The 14,317-nt window shown below is 40.9% G+C and overlaps 1 protein-coding gene across 1 annotated transcript in view; it reads right to left on the bottom strand.

Annotated features, from left to right (window-relative positions):
* The window catches only part of LOC142151871 (transient receptor potential cation channel subfamily M member 7-like), a 113,827-nt gene that overhangs the window by 81,914 nt on the left and 17,596 nt on the right, over nt 1–14,317 (bottom strand). The window contains exons 5-10 of the mRNA XM_075207936.1: nt 13,511–13,724; nt 9,404–9,528; nt 9,151–9,322; nt 8,252–8,426; nt 8,041–8,164; nt 5,939–6,011 (exon numbers count right to left, since the gene is read on the bottom strand). Coding sequence (XP_075064037.1) covers nt 5,939–6,011; nt 8,041–8,164; nt 8,252–8,426; nt 9,151–9,322; nt 9,404–9,528; nt 13,511–13,724 — 883 coding nt within the window. The remainder of the gene's footprint in view (nt 1–5,938; nt 6,012–8,040; nt 8,165–8,251; nt 8,427–9,150; nt 9,323–9,403; nt 9,529–13,510; nt 13,725–14,317) is intronic.

Here is a 14,317-nt window from a genome sequence, read left to right on the forward strand (position 1 = left end):
GTGATAATGATTATTATGAGCAAATTCTGCCCAAGGAAGCAGATCTACCCAGTCGTCTTGAGAAGAGGATATGTACAAACGGAGAAATGTTTCTAGGTCTTGATTAACTCTTTCCGTTTGCCCGTTGGATTGGGGATGATAGGCCGAAGAGAAGTTTAGTTTGATCTGTAGTGCTTGGCACAAGGATCTCCAGAATTTCGCCACAAACTGAACTCCTCTATCTGAGACGATTTCTTCAGGACACCCATGCAAACGGAAGATCTCCTTTATAAATTGCTGAGCCAGGATAGGTGCTGATGGGAGTCCACGGAGAGGAACAAAATGCGCCATTTTAGAGAATCGGTCAACGATGACCCAGATGGTATTGAAATTATTAGAATTGGGCAAATCGGAAACAAAGTCCATAGAAATATGGGTCCAGGGTTTGGTGGGAATAGGCAGAGGCAAAAGTTGACCAGCTGAAGATTGTCTTGGACTTTTATGTTGGGCACAGCTGCCACATGCGGAAACAAATTGCTGAACATCCTGATGAAGCGTAGGCCACCAGTAGCTTCTCAATATGAAAGATTGAGTTTTGCGGATGCCAGCATGACCGGCAAATCTGGAACAATGTGCCCATTGGAGCAATTTTTTCCGCAGATTCTCAGGAACAAAAGTTTTCCCCTGGGGAGGTGTATTGTCGGGTCTACTGACTGCGATGCTGAGTGGGCTGATAATAGGCCGTGGATCCACAATGATGGAATCTTCTTCTTTTACCATAGAACGTGACAGAGCATCGGCCTTGCGATTTTTGGAACCGGGACGGAAGGTGACATGGATATCAAATCGAGAAAAGAATAGTGCCCATCGGGCCTGACGTGGATTCATGCACTGTGCAGTTTTAAGGTAGAGCAGATTCTTGTGATCTGTGTATATTGTGACAGGATAACGAGCTCCCTCAAGTAAATGTCTCCACTCTTCAAGCGCCAATTTGATGGCAAGCAGCTCTTTGTCCCCTATGGCATAATTTCGTTCAGCTGGTAAAAATTTTCGGGAAAAACACCCGCAGGGATGCCATTGCTCATCAGCTGGTTTTTGGGAGAGAACTGCCCCTACTCCGACAGATGAGGCATCAACTTCCAAGTAGAATGGACAGGTTAAATCTGGTTGCCTCAGTATGGGAGCAGAAATAAATGCTTGTTTCAGAAGTTGAAAAGCAGATTGGGCATCTTCAGACCACTTGGCAGGATTAGCTCCTTTTTTGGTGAGGGCGGTGAGTGGTGCTACTACAGTAGAGTAGCCACGAATAAATTTTCGATAGTAGTTAGCAAATCCCAGAAATCGCTGTACTGCCTTTAGTGTAGATGGTTGAGGCCAGTTAAGAATGGCTTGCACCTTCTCTGGGTCCATACGGAGACCGGTGCCCGAGATGATATACCCCAAGAATGGAATGGATTCAACTTCGAAGGTGCATTTTTCAAGCTTGCAATACAGTTTATTCCTTCTGAGACGGCTGAGGACCTCTTTAACATGTCTGCGATGGGACTGGATATCAGAGGAGAAAACGAGGATATCGTCCAAATATACCACAATAGTATGGTACAGTAAGTCCCGAAAGATTTCGTTTATGAAATTCTGAAAAACCGCTGGGGCATTGCTCAGACCGAATGGCATGACAAGATATTCGTAGTGCCCATCCCTGGTGTTAAAGGCGGTTTTCCATTCATCGCCACGCCTGATACGGATCAAATTGTAGGCCCCGCGGAGATCCAACTTCGTAAATATTTGCGCACCTTTGACTCTGTCAAATAACTCTGTGATGAGGGGCAGAGGATACCGGTTCTTGATGGTAATGTCGTTGAGACCTCGGTAATCGATGCAGGGACGTAATCCACCATCTTTTTTTTTTACAAAAAAGAACCCGGCTCCTGCCGGTGAAGAGGATGGGCGAATAAAGCCCCTTTCCAAGTTCTCTTTTACATATTCAGACATAGATTTTGTCTCAGGGATAGAAAGAGGGTAGACTCTGCCACGCGGTGGGGTTTTACCCGGAACAAGATCAATGGGACAGTCCCAATCCCGATGAGGTGGTAGAGTTTCAGCGGCCTGCTTACTGAAAACGTCTGTGAACTCTTGGTAGGCAGAAGGAACTGGCAAAACTTCCTTATCAGAGGGGGAACAATGTGGAAGAACACGTTGTAAACAGGACCCGAAACAAGTTGGAGCCCACGCCAGGATTTGTGGAGTCGACCAGTCAATATGGGGGTTATGCGTTTGAAGCCATGGAAACCCGAGAACCACAGGGCTAGTGGCTTCTGGGATGACCAAAAAGGTAAGAGACTCGGAATGCAGAACTCCTATTTGGAGCGTCACTGGAGAAGTCTGATGCGTAATGGTACCCCCTGGAATACGGCTACCGTCAACCGCAGAGAGAAAGATGGTCACTGGAATTTTCTCTAGTGGAATGGCTAGTTCAGCAGCTAATCTGGCAGACATGAAATTCCCAGCTGCTCCAGAATCCAGCAGGGCTGAAATGTATTGGGAGCCTTGAGCGTGTTTCAGAGTGACTGGGATAATACAGTCCTTGCCTTGTGGGGAGCGAAGAGCCACTCCTAGGCTCACTTCCTCATTGTCAGCTAGGAGGTTGTGTTTACCCGACTTACGAGGACAATGATGTAACAGATGTCCGGAACTGGCACAGTATAAGCAAAGTTTCTCTCTAACTCGCCGTTCTCGCTCGGTGGGTAAAAGACGTGCTTTGCCTAATTGCATGGGTCCTTCAGGGAAAGGAGACGGTACACGGACCCGTTGAATAGGGTGGAACTTGGGGTGTTTCAGCTTCCTCTTTTCTAGAGTTCTTTCTCTGAACCGAAGATCAACCCGATTGCAGGTGGTAATCAATTGGTCTAGCGTTGTAGGTAAGTCCCGAGACGCTAATACATCCTTAATGTGGTCAGACAGGCCCTGCCAGAAAACCGCAACAAGAGCATCGTTATTCCAAGATAGTTCAGAGGAAAGTGTTTGAAATTGAACGGCATATTGGCCCACAGACTGCTGCCCTTGCCGAAGGCGCAGAATATCTAAAGCGGCTGACGTTGTTCTTCCAGGCTCGTCGAATATTCTGCGGAAGGTAGACAGGAAGCTATCAATGTCAAATAAAATTGGGTCAGATTTTTCCCAGAGCGGTGATGCCCATGCCAGAGCTTGCCCTGATAGTAGCGAAACAATATAAGCAGTTTTGGTACGTGCAGTGGGGAAATTTCCGGGTTGTAATTCAAAGTGTATACTACACTGGTTGAGAAACCCGCGGCAATTCTTCGGATCGCCATTGTATTTAGCTGACGTGGGAAGATGGAGTCTGGGTGAAGTAAGTAGTGAAGCAGGTATTACTGGCTCAGGCGGAGTATGGGATGGTTGACTGCGGAATAACTGCAAGGTATCCATACGTGTAGAAACATCCTGCAGCAATCTCAAAATTTGCCCCTGGTTAGTTTCTTGTCTCTCAATGCGTTCAGCTAATATTTGGACAGAGTCCTCCCTCGGGGTATGTTCCCCTAGCGGATCCATTAGGCCAGAACAAACTGTCACGGTCGTCTGAATTTCTTGATCCGATTCGGGACCCTTGGGACTAGCTGGAGCAGGAGCGAAACAGAACTTAGCAGCCTGGATGAACTTCTTGCTCATGTTCGTGCTGATTGTAGAATATAGCAGGGGAATTAGCAGTCTGGAAATGTAGACAGGAACACTGCACTTGTAATGCAGTCAGGAACACTGCACTTGTAATGCAGTCAGGAACACTGCACTTGTAATGCAGTCAGGAACACTGCACTTGTAATGCAGTCAGGAACACTGCACTTGTAATGCAGTCAGGAACACTGCACTTAGGAGTGCAGACAGGATTACTGCACTTGTAATGCAGTCAGGAACACTGGAGCCAAGAACTATCCTCTGGAGAGAAGTGTGTTGTTCTGGCAATGAACAGATCACAGCAGCAGGTTTAAATAGGATGTCCCAAACAACTATTGGCTGATCAGTTCATGTGATCACAGCTTCTGAATCTGGTTGGTTTGGAATGATCACCTGACTGCATCCAAGATGGCCGCGCCCATGCTGCAGGACAGACAGTATGTGTTTGTTTACAAATGAAGGTGTGGAGAACGGGAATGCTGCAGATGACCAGAAGGGACCCAGGTAGCCGTGATATGACAACGGCGGATGAGGTAAGTGCGGCTAAGATCCCGATTTGTGACATACACATTTTTATGCAATAACTAACTTTTCCATTTTAATTTCCTATAAAATGAAGAGAATGAATTTAATGCAAAGCTCTAAATTTACTTTGAGTACTACTGTTTGGCAGTGGTACTTACAACCGAGACTTGTATGAGCCCAAAGTAGAAAGTTGTTCTGACCTGTAGTACCAAGATAACTCTATGTAGATAGAGTTAAAAGTGTTTAACAAATTACAATATTTCTCTTTTAAAATGCCCAAATATACAAAAGTTTATGATAGTTACTAGCAGTTAGACAGAGGTGCCATTTATGATGCTTCCTAAAGCAGCAGAATTTCCGTGTTATGCCTAAAAATAGACCTTTATATGCCTAGTCAGCAAAAGCAAGTAAATAAGTGACTAGGAATACCCCTGCAAACAGGGGTACAGAGGAACCCCTATTTTGTTTGTTTTTGATATGTGCATAATGCACAAGGCACTATATAATAAAATAAATAAATAAGAGCCAATCCCCAACCTGATTCTCTATAGGTATTGGCCAGTGTGTGTGTTTTATTAGCACAAATGTGGCATTCATTTTTATTTATTGCAGTGTTTGCTTTTTAAAGAAAAATAGTTTCTACAACTCTGCAATAATTCTTAAAGGCAAATAATATAATATCAGGAATTTTACTGCACAAAATTCAATGATCAAGAGAAAGAACTGAGAAACAACAAATATTTGGTATATTTTAAATCTTCGATTTTTTTTTACATATATCGTGAAGTTTAAAATGTTAAGAAGATAAGACTCATAAGCAATATGGAACATAAGGCACAAGGGTAAATATGAGTAAACAACACAACGAAACTGTCGGAAAGATGATACTCTAAGGGCTAGATTTACTAAACTGCGGGTTTGGAAAAGTGGAGATGTTGCCTATAGCAACCAATCAGATTCTAGCTTTCATTTATTTAGTGCATTTTACAAAATGACAGGTAGAATCTGATTGGTTGCTATAGGCAACATCTCCACTTTTTCAAACCCGCAGTTTAGTAAATATACCCCTAAGTGAGGTCGCATCTGAGCAATAATGGGCACATGGAAATAGAAAGTACAGACACCCTAAATGAGAGTGCGATGCTTTACCAACGTCCTCTGCTATGGGCGCCAAATCTTTAATAAACAATCAGCTGCGTAAGAGAAAAAATAACAAGTTGTCAGTAACAATTATGTGATCAAGCATTGATGTCACATATATAAAGAGCAGCAAATCCACTGACAGGTGCACTGGTGGGCAATAAAACTTAGGAAGAAAATTTCGTAGTTCTGTAGACAAAAGCATCAGGGCTGTAATAAAACAAAGCTACCATGGTGAGAAGGAAAGGCCCAGTGGAAGTTTTTGTTAAATATGCAATACAGTATATAGTGGTCTAGTCTGCAGAAGTCACTGTGACCATGGCCGTCCATAGAGAGCAGTAGAAGAAACTGATGCCTACAGCCTTTAGATTAAGAATTATAGATTTGATTGTTTCTTTAACAGAATTGATCAATTTGAATAATGCACCACATAGCATTGCTAGAACTAATGTTTTAAGCAGTGCAAACATGTATATTTTGAAACAGTGAAACAGTCCACTCAAGAAAGAGGAAAATGGTACCTTATGTTAGGCATTAGTAGAAGTAAAGTGAATAGGATGATATAAAGAAACTGCCAACTACAGAGAGAGGTTGATAAAATACTGACTTTTTAACAGTGATGTGAGGATTGCAACATCAATATCCTGTTGTTCTTCTGGCCCAGCATGAAATACAGTTATCTAGAATACAAATATAGTCATACGATTAACACATACCCAGCCCAAAATGACCAATTTACCTATATAAAATTATATATGAAAGGGTGATGCTGCTTTGTACAAGTATTTTTGATTTATACGAGTTTCTCTTTAGTGCAACACTTCAATATTGTAGTTCTAAAAGGACTACCTTTGTTGATGTGTACATCCATAAAGAGCTGTTATAGGCCAGTTACCCACTAGCATTTACAAACCAATAAAAGCATGTAGGATGGAACCTATTGGTTCCAATGACCCCATTTCCACTTTCTTTTTCAATACCGCATTCCAAACATGGATTCATTTTTAGGTAAGATAGCAGAAATGTTAAAATTATAAATTGTACTTAAGTATTGATATCTAATTAGATGAGTTGATAGGTAAACATGAGGAAAAAAGTGTTTTGCACTTTCAAATAATTGTAATGTATTGATTTCTAAATGGCTTTATCTTTGTAGCTTCTCTTTGACCTTTTCATCCATGCTTTCATTTTACATAAAGCTTAGATGTTTATTTGTGCTGCCTTGGTTAATAGCACAAACCAGGACTTTGAATATAAATATATCCAAAGTAGAGATCCTAATGATACAAATACATAACTAACAAGTTGCATGAATGAACTTGTGTTGTATACAGCTGTGCTCACTAGCCAAGTTCCCTGGAGCCTGCTATAGAATTAGTGTGAATGTCACATCCACAACCTAATGCCCTGTCAGCTAAAGGATGTATGTACCCCACCCATTGCTCATGACAGAGCTCTCAGATGCCACGTACACCGAACCTTCTCCTACAAGTGCACGTTAGCATAGCACCACTCGGAGGAGTAGGAAATATGTCCCAATTCATGCAGGGCTCCCCAGGAGCTAGGTGCCAGAGCCCAATTTTTAGGCATCATTGCAACCTGGCACCAGGGATTTGTCAAGGCCTGACTTAATCTGTGTATTAAATTAATTATTGTGTGAAGAAACATCAAGAATTATTACATTCATCACTACTGTATGTTTCAAGCTTTTTACTACATTGGTGTGCTGTAAAACTACGCATTTCCACAAAAGTGCACAGGGAGGGTACACAATGCATCCTTTTATAAGTATTGAGACAAGACCCAATCTCAGTGGTCGCAGACAATGCAAGCCCTCTATTCCTTTAGCGCACTTAAATAATTACGTCAAGCTAAATGAAATCTAATTTCTGTACTTCAGAGCAAAACTAGTTACAGTGGAGAAACTAATCCAGACTTTCAAAGTATAACCTTGATCAGTCCAACTCCCCCCATCAGCTGGTGTAATGGTAAACCCTGCAGACATCGCCATCTTGGCCCACATATCCAAAATGGCTTTTACCCTGTGGTTTTACACATCTATGGTTCATAGATGACCTTTAGGGGGAAATGTATCACGCTTTGGTTTTATAAAAGAGCAGATTTTCTGCAATTTGTTTTGTGGCTTGAAAATCGCTGATGTATAAAAGTCTGAATAGATTTAAAACCACTGGAAAAGTGTTCCAAAATTGATTCTCTGTTCAGCGGTCAACGCTCAGAACAAGGCCGGCGGAACACAGTAAGCCCCGTAAGCACGGCGCCCTCCTGTGCTGAAAAATATGTTTTCTGTTCTGAATTGCCGCCTTAATTAGAGTGGGTATTGGAACAGGCACTGAGGTATCGGGGATTGTCACACCAATGGGGCTTCACTGAGCATATGCAAACTCACCTCCGGGATGTGTTGGAGATTCCAGCACCAGCCCTGGCTCTAAGCACAGTGATTCAACCATTCCAAATAAACATACATATGTATATATGTATACGCCTCTTCTCTGGAAATAAGAAATGTGCCTATACTGGCTTCATTGCCTCTACTCACAAATTAGACTGTGCCGAGCATTGTGAAGTTGTAAACACGTGGCAATCATTTTCTTCTTTTTATATGTAAAGTTATGACAATACAGTTTCAGCTGCGGGTCATCCTATAAATTAGATAGAAGACAATTACAGTAGGGAGACTAACAAACTTACTAGGTGCTTGGTCCTCATGCAAGCCATTAAGGTCTGGAACATGTGTACAGCTTCAGATTGATTGAGGCTGAGTGTTTTCTTTATGGTGGCAATAACATCGGATTGTGTGCTTTCTGGAAGATTTCTAAGAATAAGTGAAATGTTAACAGGGTAGTTCAGCCATGATGACCACTTTTTCATTATTTCTCAGCTGATCCAAATGATATCTTACCCTTTACTCCCTGTCTGCTTATAAACATATGCCAGTAAGTCTGCTGCTCTGCCACTTCCTTCACACACCACAACTGGCACTGGTGGATTTTGCTGAAGATACTCAAACACTGTAACGATAGTGCTGGGTCCACCTTCTATTATTAGAGCCACAATAGGTATTCGCTTTCCAGTCCCTAAATAAATGTGGTATTTAATAAAGGAGCATGCAGATAAGTACAAAAACATTAGATTTAGTACTAGCAGAACTTGTCTGACACTAATAAGCAAGTAGTATAAAAGAGATGGATGCAGACTGAAGGTTTCATTAACTCCATTGGTGGAAGAAATCTTATTATCAATCCACTTCTATAGTGTTTTACTGTATAAAACAGTATTATTTACAACTAAGCTCATTTTCATTGAAATTGACACCTACCCAAGAGATATCCTGCGCTTCTAACCTACTGCAATACAAATTAATACAGAGCTTCTTAGTACTGGCTTGGCCAAGATAGAAAGTCTCCAACCAGTGACAAACCAAAACAATGTTACGGGGGGGAACCAAACAGTAACTAATAACCTACCTTGAATTTTTGTATTAATTTCAGCTTTCGCACACGGGTAGGCTAGAAGCCCAAATTGGCTTATTTTGTCCATGTTGCACACTGTCTGCTGTGTCTATATTCCACATTTGCTTACTGATTTATTTAAAAGTACTAGGCTGCATTTCTTTGGGTTCACCGGCACCATTTAAATGTATTTCTAGTATATAACATTAAAGTCAAAGCAAAAATATTGCTAAAACATGTTTCCTTTAGTGCAAGTTGAAAGGTTTAAGTTATAGTTCCTGTTTAACATGATTCTAAATTCACCACATAGAATCATTGTAAAATCTACCAAAATATCAGTGAAACTCACGTGCATGGATTTGTTTTAGACAGATTCTGTTTTCTAATTCTCTTCGTATGCGAACTTCACCTCCATGCCGTCCAACTGTGCCATCATCCACCAAGATGAAGTGGGTATGGAGACTACTGAGGACATGGAGCTTGCTGAGAGGGTTCATCAGAGTTTGATATAGAGCTGGGACCTTGTAGAAAACAAAGTACAGTGAAAGCTAGAAGTATGAGAAATAAACTTAAAACTTTAAGGATTAAAAATGTTGCATTACATCTCTTCCGATAAGATCTTGTCTACCATCAATTATACCCCATGGGGCTATTCCGACAACGCAGATCTTATGGCTCAATTGGGAAGCATGTTCCTTCAAAGCATCCCCAATGTGTTCCGTGACCCCTACATTCAACAAGAGAACATAAACATATCATTCATATAAACAATAAACTGTTTAGGCACATGCTATCAAACTGTAACTTTTTCATTTAAACTAAAGTCACACCATTGTGAAAATTATTTTATTGAAGAGCCTGGATAAGTGAATTTATCATCATAATCTAAACCTCTGGTGGACAGTATGATATAGAGCCCGAACATCAGTATCAGCTCAAGACTACGGCCAACAAGGTAGTTATCTTGTACCATATATCGGAATGTCAGAATATTAAACCTCGGTATGCTGCAGTGCAGTGTTCTTGCTCACTGTAAATTCATGATGCAAGGTCATTAACGGTTTAGGGATGCTGCTAGTAATATAAAAGTTAATACTAAATTAAGAATTTGTAAAACATGTAGTTAATACAATTTAAACATTTCAGTAGATAAATAGTTTTGATCACTGCTAAATCTAAAGGCTATTACTCACTTCTAATACTCCTGTACCTCTCTTCTGCATTTCCTCCTATTAATCACTGACTTCTCACGCAAACACTACATTCCTTATGTGTCCTGTCCTGGTTCTCATACTACTTATGAAATTGTTCTTTCATTGATCATTTCTCTGGATCCACCTCCTCTATCAGTTGGAGAACCACAAGGCTCAGTTCAAGGACCTCTACACTTCTCTGTCTATACCAGTATTCCCTAGAAACTCTGGTATTGTTGATAGCCAGTTTTATTTATCCTCTCCATATCTTTTATACGGAATGCCTTTCTGCCATTTCATCTTGGATGTCTTCTCACTACCTCAAACTCAATCTTTCAAAAATTAGCTAATACTGTTTCCACCAGCCAAAAGTTTGCTGCATAGTTGTGATCCTTACTCATAACTGTCCTTTGTTCCCCATCCAATCTGTAGAAGCATTTCCAAAAGCATCAACTACAAGCAAATCTGCATACATATCAGCTTGTTTTGGTTTTTGTGGACATGCTCAGCACAAATTTGCATATTTCCTAACACTCAGCATCAGGCCCATATCCTGCATTGACTGTTATAATTCCCTCCTTACTGGTCTTCTCCTAACCAGAATAACACCCTGTCAGGACTCTTGTATTTAGACGCAGGACTCAGTATTCAATTCTCATGGCACACCACGGTAAGCACAACCGATGCAAGTTTACGGAGTTGCAATCAGCTGATTGCTGATATCACAGACGCAGGGAGTTGGACTTCCAAGCAGTATATATATACCTGCTCTACCTGTCATTCCCTGGCAGACTATCAGTTTTGCCATTCTGAGCATCTTATCCTGTTTACTGCTTGATTCCTAATAATTGACCCGGGTTGTTCCTGACTCCGTGATACCTGGATCCTGACTTTGTACGTTGCTGACATCTGCTTGCTGATTTTATTTGTTTAACCTGCATCCTGCAGAATTTTACTAATCTGACTCAGAGGCGAATCCAGGGGGAAAGATTGGGGAAATCGGGCCCCCTCCCCAGGGCCATCTTTTCCATTGGGCACAATGGGCAGCTGCCCAGGGGCCCCACGGGCAAGGGGGCCCCATAGGCACGGCTCTTAATGAGAATAAATAATCCTGCAAAAGAAAAAAACCTGCAAAAAAAAACTACAAGGGTCACTGAGCAAGTACATCTATCTGTCTCTTCTATCTCTATATATCTATATCTATATCCGTATCTGTATACATCTATATCTAGGGGCCCCGGTGCACTGCTTTGCCCGGGGACCCATAATGTTGGTAAGATGGCCCTGCCCTCCCCACCCCTAGCCCACTGCTGAGTCCAGTGCGATGGGACAGTGCCTGTCTGACGCTCCCTGTGCCCTCCTCCTCACTGACTGTCAGCCAGGAGCTCTGCTGAGAGGAGCCGCTGCCAGAAAAAAAGACAGAAGAGAAGAAATTCATAGGAAGGTAAGCAAAGAATGGTGTGATAAAGTTGGGCAGTGTGTTAAGAGGGTACAGTGTGAAAAGGGGCGTATTGTGCAAAGGGACACAGTGTGAAAATGGGCACAGTGTGAAAAGAGGCACAGTGTGATAAGTGGCACAGTGTAAATATGCACACAATGTGATGAGGGGCACAGTGTCAAAAGTGGCACAGTGTGATGAGGGGCACATGTGTTGAGGGGCACAGTATGTAAAGTGGCAGAGTGTGGAAACTGGCACAGTGTAATAAGGGGCACAGTGTGATAAGAGGCACTGTGTAAAAGCGGCACAATGGAATGAGGGGTACAGTGTGATGATGGGCACAGTGCGATAAGAGAAACAGTGTAAAAAGAGCACAATGTGAAGAGGGACATATGTGATAATGGCACAGTGTTAAAAAGGAGCACAGTGTAAAAGGGAAACAGTGTGATAAGGGGGACAGTGTTATGAGGGGTAGAGTCTAAAAAGGGACACAATGTGATGAGGGACACATGTAAAAAGGGGAACAGTGTAAAAGTGGGAACAGTGTAAAAAGGGGCGCAGTGTGTTGAAGGGGCATAGTGTGATGAAGAGCTACTTGCCTGTAGTGCTCCACTCACCACGTTAAGGGCTAGGGCTAGTTCGGTGGCATGTGACCTGGTTACTAAACATAGCTATATCCATACTGTTTTGTAACAGGCTTTGGTGACTACTAGTAATAAATTAAATGGATGTGCCAACCTTAACTGGTGCCCACAACCCCAGACCTGATGCAGCCCTACAATCCATTTTGAATGCAGCAGCCTAGTTCTCCAAATCCAATTTAAAATACTACTAACAAATAAGGCCCAAAAAATTATACAGGAAAGAGTTAATATTATGTAGGGCACTTTAACAGTAAATGTGTTTCTATTGTCCAGCAAAGCCACATGTACTAAGAAACCTGGTGATTTCAAATAGTGAGATATATTGCAATGTATCCATTACAGCCACTTTATAACTACAGTATGTATCTAAATTTCTAAATATGAAATCATATTGGTAGATTTTCAAAGATGTCTCACTAATATCACTGAACTCAGTGCTACAAAGTCATTTCAGATATAATGATTTGCATATAAGGAGATCATACACCGACAACTCTCCATGACAGCAAAGGGCAGTTAAGAAATATGATAATTAATTGTTTTAACCCTTGTGGTTACTAAGCCACATTCTAAGTCTAAAACTATTATTATGGGTAGGATAATAAAGCCTTACAAATTATAATAGTTTTGAAAATTATACAAAATATAAAGTTGACTAATTTCCCTTTATATTTTTTTCCATATTGATTCCACTTTAGTGGTGTAAAAATAAATCATATTTATCCATATAGAATATTATACATTGATTTCTGAGGTAGATAACGTATAACTATATATCATTTAATAATCTAGTGTGGCAGCCATACTTTGTTTTTCTACAAGGCCATAAAAAAAACTGCACCAACATACATGTCTTCACTTGTTTCAAAATATCTCCCAACTCGACCCCTCTGTTCTGTGCAAGATCTGGTCTCTCAAACACACTCATTACCGGCTCCCATTTCCGGTTGCAGGAACTTTTTTCAGGCTGCACCTACTCTGTGGATGCCCTCTCACATGCAAAATATTTTTCCCTCACCTCTTCCTGTAGGCTTAACCAATTGCTGAGACATCCTCTTAAACTCATTAAGATATGCTACCCAATTATCACCCCTCTACGCGGTTCAGTTAAACTAATATATATTCTCTTTCTATTCTCAAACAACCTTCTAACTCTCAAATCAAAACTTCAGTGTGACCGGGTAACATAGCCCCAGGAAGCACCTTTTCCATTGCAATCTGGCTGGTCCAATATGTACAACGTGGCACTTAATCTCATGTATCTAACTCCTATTTTACAATATGGTGTAAGCTTGCAAGCTTGGCCTTCTCAGCTCTTTGTCTATCAATACACAGTCTTAATGCCTTGTTTTAATATTGTGCTTGTTCCCAAGCGTTGCGGAATATGCAGATGCTATATAAATGTTAAGAAAGTAAGAGTCTTTAATTGGTTACCATTATTCACTCCTCCTGTCAATATCCAAGCTCCTGTGGTTACTGCAGCTTTAATAAATCCCCTGGAGAGTGCTTCTTTAATGCGAGGGTGAAGGTCAAATTTCTGTGTTCCGCCATGTACAGAGATAACTAGTTTCGGCAGTCGCATCCGCCATTCCTTGCCCATGAGATCAAGTATATCTTCAGTTTTGCTGTCATTTGATAACCTGGCATACTAAAAAAATGTGACCCATTAGATACTGATAATAACATCAATATAATGTTAACATCATTTATAGCTTTCACTGTTTTAGGAATGCAGAACCAATAATAGTATCAACTCTATATAACTTTTTTTATTTCAGTGCCTTCTGTGTATGTAGTTATACTAAACTATGTTTTATAATAGTTTGAATCCAAAATCTGCCAAGGTGAATGGAAGAAAAGAAGAGAGTGTATATTTTATAACAAAATTTTGAAATAAAAAAAAAATCAAATGTTGTGTGTCCTTCAAGCTACTTGGAATTATGGAAAGTATGAAATTGGCTGCATTCATGTTACATACAATTTAGCTCTTTTTGTGTGACATAACACAAATGGATGCATTCAGTTTTAAGACATCATAGGTGGAGCAAAAACAATCGGTTCCTAACTGCACACATGAGTCCATATTTGTGGGTCGAGCCATATGGAGTGGAAGTGAGATAATTGGTTACTTAAGGATGTTCTAAAAAGTTAATCAGATCATACTGTATAAGATGATTGCTGTATTTGGTTATTTATGTTCTTTATAGATAAATTTGAGACATAAAGCAGCTGGTTGATAAG

This window comes from Mixophyes fleayi, chromosome 4 (assembly GCF_038048845.1).
Source record: "Mixophyes fleayi isolate aMixFle1 chromosome 4, aMixFle1.hap1, whole genome shotgun sequence".
Classification (NCBI taxonomy): Eukaryota; Metazoa; Chordata; class Amphibia; order Anura; family Limnodynastidae; genus Mixophyes; species Mixophyes fleayi.